The sequence below is a fragment of the Rutilus rutilus genome, assembly GCF_951802725.1.
Source record: "Rutilus rutilus genome assembly, chromosome: 1".
NCBI classification, from domain to species: domain Eukaryota; kingdom Metazoa; phylum Chordata; class Actinopteri; order Cypriniformes; family Leuciscidae; genus Rutilus; species Rutilus rutilus.
Window position 1 is genome coordinate 41,693,684 of NC_140209.1, and position 10,224 is coordinate 41,703,907.

The 10,224-nt window shown below is 35.2% G+C and overlaps 1 protein-coding gene across 1 annotated transcript; it reads left to right on the forward strand.

Annotated features, from left to right (window-relative positions):
- Positions 1–1,477: 1,477 nt before the first annotated feature.
- Positions 1,478–4,329, forward strand: LOC311307000 (uncharacterized protein). Its single transcript, XM_084435684.1, has 3 exons — positions 1,478–1,529; positions 3,147–3,378; positions 3,469–4,329. Exons 2-3 carry the CDS (start codon positions 3,208–3,210, stop codon positions 3,550–3,552), a joined length of 255 nt encoding a protein of 84 aa, XP_084291810.1. The 5' UTR covers positions 1,478–1,529; positions 3,147–3,207; the 3' UTR covers positions 3,553–4,329.
- Positions 4,330–10,224: the final 5,895 nt, after the last annotated feature.

Here is a 10,224-nt window from a genome sequence, read left to right on the forward strand (position 1 = left end):
AATTTTGACTTTTGGCCAAAAACAAATAAACCCAGAAGTATTTAAACAATTTAAAGTACAAAGCTGTAAAATGAAATATTTGGGTTGTTATATCAGTGCAAACAAAAAACAATTGTATAAGAGTAATTTTTTAACACTGAAAAATAATCTAAAACATAATCTCAATAATTACAGTGATCTCAAGTTGAATTTAATTGGTAGAATACATCTGGTAAAGATGATGTGGCTTTCTAAGTTTATTTATTTGTTTCAGTGTATCCCGCTGACACCACCAAAAACCTTTTTCAAGGAAATAAATTCCATAATTACATCTTTTATTTGGGCTGGAAAAACCCCAAGAATAAAAAGAAATCTTTTGTTTTGCTCTAAACGGGAAGGAGGGTTAAACCTCCCTAATATGGAACTGTATCAGATAGCAGCCCAGATGTTTTATATTGATCGTATTATTAATAATACTAATGAAGACCCATGGCCGGTTATCGAAAATCATCAACTACAACCAAATAGTTTATTATCCTTCTTGTTCTCCAAGAAAAAAGTAAAGACTGATAACTTTGTTGTCAACAGTACATTAAATATGTGGAAAAAACCCAAGCAGATTCTAGGGATGGAGATCAGTACTCCAACACATATTAAAATTTGGAATAATCCGTCTGTTAAAATTCAAGGTACTAAATTAATGTGGAAAACTTGGATGAATGGAGGTATTGAAACATTAGCAGATATTATTAGTTCAAGTAATATATCCTCATTTGATACACTGAAAGATACATTTAAATTAAAAGATTCAGAGATATTTAAATATATGCAGTTAAAAAACTGGGTCAAAGAGAACTGTGATATAGTGAATGATGGTCCGGAAAAGATAAAGACCCTTTTGGAACAAAGTAAGAAAAAGAAAAAAAGTATAAGTGTTATGTATGATTATCTCAATAATGTCGTAATCAATTGTAATCTACTAAGTAAAATATATGAAGGCTGGGACAGAGATATAAAGGACTTCAATGCCAAAACAAAATGGAAGGAGTGCTTAAATCTAACATATAAAGTCACAACCAATGAAAATCTTAGATTGATTCAATATAAATTAATGACTAGAATTTATTATAGGGACAAAATTCATAAGTTTGATGCAATTGTCAAGTTCACATAACTTAATTTTTTCAATTATGCATAAAGATTTTACAGTGCAGCCTGGACTTGCAACCTGGAAATTCATGCTGATCTAAGCTTTCATTTTCAACAGGGAGAGACATAATGACTGTCCTTTGATAAATTGAGGGAAAAAGTGAAAAAGCATCTTCTAATAAACAAAAACAAATAATGAAGAACACTTGCTCTGTGATTAAAATGAAAAGACAATGTCCTACAGGAAACACATGTGATAGGTGCTGTGTCTTTAAACACCAGACAGTCACCATAAAAGTGTTCAAACTTCACTATCAGCACTATAAACCCTCCCTCAGATAAGACTCAGAGCAGTGCACACAGAGTCCACAGTTTTGCCGTAATCGCCTGCGTTCTTTGAGGTAAGACTTTTATTTGTTTTTCAGTCAGGTGCTTAAAACCCCGCTTGATTTAAGAAATAAATTCACTTACTACATAAATAAAGTGTGTATGATGTTCACCTATGCTAGTAGAATATCACAGACGTGTGACTGGGCTTGTATAAATATATTGATCTGTATCCTAATGTTGAGGGCAGAAGTTTTCCACAGTTCAAACCTTTTTTTATATTGTCAAGAGTTTCTTTTATTTTGAGATTCTCTGATTCTTCTAAAACACTGCTGGCAGTCAGTGAAAAAAGGAGAAATCAACATGCTTTTATAGTGTCAGTATAGGGTTTCTTGATGTGTGTTGAAGGAGTGTGTGCGGCACAAAAATCTCAGGACCCTCCTGAGTTGCTATGGGCCTACAGTTCACTAAATGTAAAAGGGTCTGGGACCAATTTTTTGTAACCAGTGAGCTGTCCATTCCATAGATAGATGACCTTGGTGGCCCTGGCTTACAGTACATGGCAAATTATGAATGAAAATTGACAATATGTTGTGTTTAAAGCTAGTTCTTTACTAAAATAAATAAAAATATTGCACCTCAGAAGATGTATCTGACCTCCACATAGTTGATTTATTTTGAGCTGTGGATTATCTTTTACATCTGTCCTCAATACTGAACTAGGACATTTCCGGTTAGCAAGACATCTTGCATCATTATCTTGACTCATTTGGTTACAAAAGTTTATTATGGTGGTTAAAGACAGTTAAATATTCACACGTTCATTTTAAGACATTAGGACCTAAATATTATATTTTCTTAACATTTAAGTGATATAGCATCCTTTCGTATTACAAATTATATTTTGTGGAATTCCAGGATCTGAATTACAAAAGAAAAAAGTTATTTCTAAGATAAATGAATAAAATGAATGGTGCTAAATGGTTTTTAATTTGCTTGTTGGCATTTTGAAAGATTCATTTAAAATTGTCCAATAAAAACCCGCCTCTTAAATGTTGGATGAAAGACTGTACGATTTGAATAAATATTAAGCTCTTGCTTCTTTTCCATACCTGTCCAGTCTGCCATAGGATAATGCCTGAGTTACAACAGTTTGCGAAACCCCCACAATGATTTCAATATCCCATGTATATGGCCTATATTATTGATCACAGACTAATTAAAGCTGTCATCACCAAATGTAATTTATTTCCTTACAGAGTTGCTTCTGAATTGGCAATTTCTTCATTGCCATGGATATGAGTGATCAGTTAATAATAATAAAGTATGTATACCTGCTCTCAATGCTCTCCAAAACAGATTGCAGATTGTGATGAAACAATCTCTCTCTCTCTCTCTCTCTGTGTGTGTGTGTGTGTGTGTGTGTGTGTGTGTGTGTGTGTGTGTAAAGTATCTTTCTTTTGACTTCAATCTTATATTTTTTCACTTTCAATCAATCTCATTTGGAGATTTAAAAACTATAATAATATTTATTATGTACCTGTAGCTTATAAAAGTTTACTATAGTTTACTTCCTCATTCCGGAAATGTGAAAATGGTCCATTCAGTTTTCTATAATATGTTCTTTATCATCACCAATATGACATCAGCACACATGCTCACTCTCACTCATGCTGTCGTTGTTGTTTCAGGATCTTCGCACCTATCATAACCTTTGCTTTTTTGACAATCTGCTGTACTGGCTTCTGTAAAATGTTCCAGCGAGCCCGTACGGAGCGCATAGCCGCGGAGCAAGCTCGAGCCGCGGACCGTCCGTCTGTGTACGTCATTCCGATCTCTCTGTCCGAAGATGACCTGCACAGGCCGCCGCGCTACAGCACCGTGCAGTTCTACGAGCACGAGCCACCTCCGGCTTATCACGAGGTAACCGTGGAGATATTGTCGAATATCACTGAGTGAATCTTGTCCTGAAATGTTTTAAAAGATAACGAGGATTCAACATTTATTTTGCAGTTGCGTCTGAAGCCCGAAGCCTCCCCTCTTGAACCCCCTCCTGCATATTCAGAATCTGCCTCAAACTCACCCTCAGATTCATGAATCATGATCTCACCACACACAGTATCTCAAGCACTTGGGGCTGGTTAAAGGAAAAATAAGAAGCAAAGTGGGATTCTCCTGACTTTTTCCAAGGACTACTAGCTACTCATGCTATATGCAAAGTGAGGAAGAAAATGTCACAGATGTGATAATCTGTGACTCTTTTGGGATTTTGAACATGTCATACAGGGTCATGAACTGTTTCACACAATGAGCATGGAACTTGTTTAAAAGTAAAAGAAAATGTATATATGTTTTGTTTAGTGAATATTTATACATTTTGCACATGCTAACTAAACCTTTTTTGTTGACTTTGTGAAATAAAATGTGTTAATTTATAATAGTTGACTTGCTCTAAATTGTATAGCTAATGTAAAATAACTTATGAATGTTGTATTAACGCACTCTTAATAATATCCACTATATGTAGGCCTACCTGAAAATGTTCAATGTTAACGAGAGATAAAAACTGTTTTATATTAGCCATCTTTCCTACTGTCTGGAAGCTCGCTCTTCATGGTCCACATTCCACCTGAGCTCAAAGTCCAGCGCTGTTACAACAGAGGAAGCTCCACCTCCTGCATTCCCACTGTCATTGTCCTCACGGTCCCACACAGACATAAGCCATAGACTAGGCATCTAATCACCATGCAATGCACTTATTACTCATAAAATGAACAACAAAATTAAACAAATGAAATAGCTGAAATATCACATGTGGTGAATGGACAGATTTGTATTAAAGTGCACCCACAGTTATGCACCATAGACTGTAAAATGCACACATACTGTATATTGAATTGTCATGTTATAATTGTATAAAACCACATTGCCAGTTTCTCTCTTTGTCTGTCCATTTACTGATACGCTATTGTGATACTGATAGGTTCATACCCTGATCTATTTCCTTATACGACCTTCTAGGCTCATATGAGCCTATCCCAGTTTCTTTAGGCCAATTCATCTAACCTGCATGTCTTTGGACTGTGGGGGGAAAACCGGAGGAAACCCACGCTGACACGGGGAGAACATGCAAACTACACTCAGCTCCGGGGCTCGAACCGGGGACCTTCTTGAGCTTCTTAAACACTGTGCCCTCATACCCTGAAAGAAAGAATATCTTATGACCTAAAAAAATACATGATGATAATCAAACTGTATAATTTTAGAAGATTTCAGTTTATGACATGCTTGATTTTATAGGCCTATTTAAATTCAAGAGGCTCAAGGACTGTTTCAAAACATCATTTTTTTGTGCCATACTATGTCATTTAATGATTGTCATAATGTTATAAAAGAAGTGTCTGGGTTGTAAATGCAATGGATTTAGGGTTGCAATGGAATGTTTACTGGTTCAAAGGTCTACATAGCTAGTCCTTGTGCATCATGTCTTAAGTGAGTGGAAACAAAAACATAAACACGCCCATGTCATAATACTATATGACTAAAATATTCTCAGAAATGACACTGTTCTGCCATAAAATGTTGAATCATGCAAGACATCCAGGAAATGACCTGCAGAAACCTCCCATTTGCTTGTAGTTTACCGGATAAAATAACTGTGACATTTAAGTGAATGGAAAAAGTATACTGCATTTACAAAAGGAAGAATGGATTCAGTGAGGCAATTTTATTCATGGCCTCTCTCTGTTTTCTCAGACCCATCGGGACATTAAAATTAAATGGCTGAAAACCTGACCTGCGGAAAAGAAGGACTTGCTTTCAGACTGAATTATCTTTTCTTAATAAACAGTTTGATCATTTCAACGGGTTTCTGCTTTCAAATAGCATCTGCAATTCTACAGGTTACTTAAGAAGTCACCCCCCTATCGGAATAAGCTGTGTTGTCATCTCCAAACGTGCGGGAAGATAAAACATGTTAGTGAGGGGACTACATCACTGCCAGTAACATGTAATGAGGTGTAAACACACATAGGGCCTATCACTTGCATAAGAGAGTTTAAGCGCGAAGTGTTTTTTACACTTAGATTTCACATTCATATTGAGACCGAGCTGTGAAGAGGATTTAGAGCTAATTAATGTTTATTTTTTTATCGCATTTAGTTTGATCTCTTCCCTGTGCTGATTTCATTCAGAGACGTTTTTCCATGAAAAGCACATAAAAAGCCTTCCAATCACAGCATGCTGTAATTATCGAAATTAGTAAAAGCGCTTGTAAAAGCGTTAACGTGTAAACTCGGAAGAGCTCTGACCTCTGCTGATTAGTTTAGTTTGATAGTGTTGCAATATAGATAGAACCGCATAATTCCGAGTCTGAGGACGTGAGCAGCTCCATACGTAGAACGTCACGTGTTGTCATCTTACAATTACGGTCATTATGACATGGCGTGAACGCAACCAGTCTACATTTTTTCTCGCATGAAAAGAGCTTTTACATAAAAATACAAATAGTGGAACTTAAGGTTTCAGAATAAACATACAGTGAATCCAGCCAAGCGCGAAACAGCTGTGTCGTCATCAGTGCTCGTGCAGCCGCTCTTGAGAAGCTGAACCGGCTTAGCTGGGCTTAGTCAGCCGTCTGCTCTCGAATTTCTCTCGCGGTACTTTGACATCACAGATTTAAAGCACCGATCCAAAGCATGTCATCATCTAAGAATCTTAAAGCTATTAAGACAATAAACTAGTTTCAACTTTTTAATTTATTTCATTAGTTTTCTGTTCTTTTTTTTATTTATTTTTATAGACCCATATGTGATGCTTTGCTGTCTTTATTATTTCGTTGTATGTAATTTTTACATATTTGCTATGTAGCCTACTTATAATTTTGATATATGCACGTGCGTAGTGCGTACGTACGGTGGTGGCCCAGTAGTGCACAACACAACGAAATTTAAAAAGCAAACATTAGTTCACAACACAACAAAAATGAATCCACAACACAACGGAAATAAGCCACAACACAATGGAAAATGTACAACACATGGTACAACACATGTTTGCTTTTTAAATTTCGTTGTGTTGTGCACTACTGGGCCACCGTACTACATGCTCTAGTAGCCTACGTCAGAACAAGCCTAATTTAGTCTGGAAATAAAGCAAAATAGCCCTTTAAGAGGTATCACTGCTGCTGGCAGTGAAATAATTATTAGTCAATTAGCCGACGATACACGTTTTTTAAAAGATGAGGGGAAATACCTTTAGCCCTCAAGATTATTCATACATTCTCAAAAGCTTCAGGGCTTTACCTGAATATAAATAAGTGTGAATTAATGTCTCTTAAAAACAGTAATCTTCTGTCACTTTGTAATATTCCCATTAAAGATGAAATCACATATTTAGGTATTAAGATTGTAAAGAATGAAGAGGAACGATGTAAACTTAGTTTTTCACCAGTCATTGACAAAACAAAACAAAAATTAAATCAGTGGTTAAGGAGAGACCTATCCTTGAGGGGGAGAGAACTGATCACAAAGGCAGAGGGCATCTCCAGACTTACATATGCAGCGCTCTCCTTAGCAGTTAATGATAATAATTGTAAAATTATTGATAAAATGCTGTTTAACTTCTTATGGAAAAATAAAACCCATTATATAAAGAAAATCTGTGGTTATGAACTCAACTGGACATGGAGGCCTGAACTTCTTAGATTTTACCACCCTTAATCACACCTTCAAAGTTAACTGGATTAAGAAATTCCTTACAAAAACAACATCTATCTAGAATATTATACATCATTTTATCTTTTCACAAGTTTCTTTTGCTTTGTGACTACAGTATTACCAAGCTTCCTTTAAAACTGTCTAACTTTCATAAACAAATGCTTCTTTCCTGGAATTTAATCTATAAACACAATTTCTCTCCAAACAGGTGCTTTATATGGAATAATAAGCACATTATATATAAATCTAAATCTTTGTTTTTTATGAATTGGTTTGGTAATGATCTAATTTTTGTTAGACAACTGTATAACAATGAAGGTCTTATGTTGACCTACTCTGAATTCCTTTCTAAATACAATATTCCAGTTACTCCTAAGGACTTTGCTGTGGTTATGCTGTTCCTTCTGGTCTAAACATGCTTCTTAAAAACACCTGTCCTCTGCTATCTCCATACTCGTTGGATCCTGCTGATACTGAAGCCGTATCTGTTTCTCTCTTTCCTGCATTAAAAATAATAATCGTTGTGTACGGGCTTTGTTCCAATTGTCTCCAGACCTGCTTTTATATCATTTTGGAATGGTTGTGCTGATGATCTGTTATGGAATAAAATCTGGAAACTTCCTCACAAATATTTAATCACAAACAAAATCAAAGAAATTTCACTTAAAATCATTTATAAATATTACCCATGTAATTATTATCTTGTGAACAGATTTAATTGTGATATTGATACACTTTGTACATTTTGTGATCTACATGATGAACCATTTTATCATTTATTTTGGAGTTGTCCTCATACAGTTTGTTTTTGGTCAGATTTTTGTTCCTTTATTAAGGCTCATATCATGCCCAGCTTTCAACTGTGCTTTAAACATGTATTATTTGTTTTTTTCTCTAATGACAAATCCTTTCATAAGGGATATTACTTAATTAATCTGCTTCTTCTGTTAGCGAAATTTAGTATTCATAAATGTAAATTTGGAGGATTCAAGTCTTTATTTTTCATTTTAAGAGCAGAAATTGTACAATACCTAAACACAATATTGGGTTTGAAAAATAAGAAAGCTACAAAGCGTGTCTCAGTAAACATTTTCAAATTTTTGTTTAACTTTTAAATTTGTCGCTGTTTATGTATGTATTTTATGTTTGTTTACCTGCTTTACTTGTTGTACCCCCCTGACTGTAATTGTAATCTTAAAATAAAAAAATAATAATAATAAAAATAAAATAATAATAAAATAAAGCAAAATAACAAAGAAAAAGTTGTTTGCGACCGCCGTTAAAAATCAGAAGAAGAAGAAGAAATAACAACGAAAAATGAGAATTAGTCCTCAGATGCCATGTCCGTAATTTATGGCAAAACATCTAGCATTAATTCGATCTCAAACGGATAAAAAAAAAAAAAAAAAAAAAAATGTATTAGGCTACTACACTGCGTGACATCACTAACCAACGTGGCTGAACAACAAATTTGCGACCCTACGATTTCGGAAACAGTCGTGACGAGCTAGTTGATTTCTTCAACGATGCGTCGTACTACGGTAAATTAAGCAGAGAGTTACGTCATTGTACCGTATCGCGAGTCGTTCATGAACGGATTGATCCGTTCATTGCGTCTGTCACGTGACAAATGAACGAAAGACTAGGAAGGTAAAGTAATTATTTATGTTCCCTGTAAATTATTTTTGACTGCATTATAATGATTTCTTAATTCAGAATATGATCAAGATTGCGTAGGTGGATGTGTTCGAGGAATTTGCCTGTTTAAAGCCCCTTAAACGAACGAAATGACTCGAAAAAAGATTCGTTCAATTTGATGACCGAGATCGAACAAGAGAGTCAGTAAAATGATCCGAACTTCCCATCACGTCCTCTGGTGGTGAAACTAATCAAAACAAAATCATCAGAAAATTAGACAATTTAGGGCTGGAAATTGTGATTGTGATAAATAAATAAAAATATGAGCTGACCTGAATTTAAGCTAGATTAGGCAGTTCACTATATGTCTCACTTGCAGACAGAAAAACACAATGCATTAACTCTATCACAGACAATAGGAGTTATTCCCACATTTACATTTACGCCAGGATAATTCTGAAATTTCTTACTAAAAAATCCCTTCATATCTCTTAACAACTTGCAGGTTTATATGGATGTGCTATTATTTTAGTGAAATTTAGCAATGAGTGACAGAAGCACTTAAAGCCAGAAAACGACAGGGACTTGCAGAAATAGAGACCGGGGATGGTTGTAACACTTTTTGCTTCAGCACCTATAACTCGCTGAATTTTTTAGCTTAAGTTCTCAAACTTTTGTACAAAATACCCACATTTGTTCACTACAAATGGAACCAATTCAGCCCTCTACAGGAATATCACAGACCTTGTGAGTTGATGTCAAATACATGGTGTTCCTTTGTTACAACCTACCCCACTACCGGGGGAGGTTGTAACACATGCTGGGGTAGCATTTGTCTACTAGAACAAACTTAACAGTACACTTAATAATAACACTAGGCTACAACAATGTACCTAATTAAATAACATCTTTGTACATCTTTAAGTGTAACAAAAACTAACATGTCAATGTGCGTGTGAGTGTGTGTGTATATTCTTAATCAGAGTCACAGTGCTGACAGATGAATGATGCTGGTAACCCTGGAGTGCTGGCTTGATGGGCCCAGAAACTGCATAGGGTGCATTTCACCCAAACCTTCTTTGGCTTTGAGTTGTTAAATTGCTCCATGCAAACCACTTTATATAAAACACTGTCATAGACACCTCTGTGATTTTGCAGTCTTTCTTTTTTCCATGCCCTAGTTATCTACTTTAAAAACATTAAAATCAAGAAAATTCTTAGTTATATTCTTAGTAAGGGGATGGTTGTAACACTTTTTAAATAAGTGTTACACACCCCTGTCAGCCAATGTTTAGCTAGCTGTATTAGCATAGTGGTTTGAGATTAGCAGGGGGGGAAATGCATCACATATTGCCTAAGAAACTACTGTTTAATCTAAGTCATACATTTTTATCTGCAATAGTACAGATACTAA

Bases quoted from the DNA above. Each gene is read 5' to 3' on its own strand.
- LOC311307000 (XM_084435684.1), top strand. From the start codon at position 3,208: ATGTTCCAGCGAGCCCGTACGGAGCGCATAGCCGCGGAGCAAGCTCGA. The intron at 3,379-3,468 runs GTAACCGTGGAG...TTTATTTTGCAG, and splicing joins CACCTCCGGCTTATCACGAG to TTGCGTCTGAAGCCCGAAGC.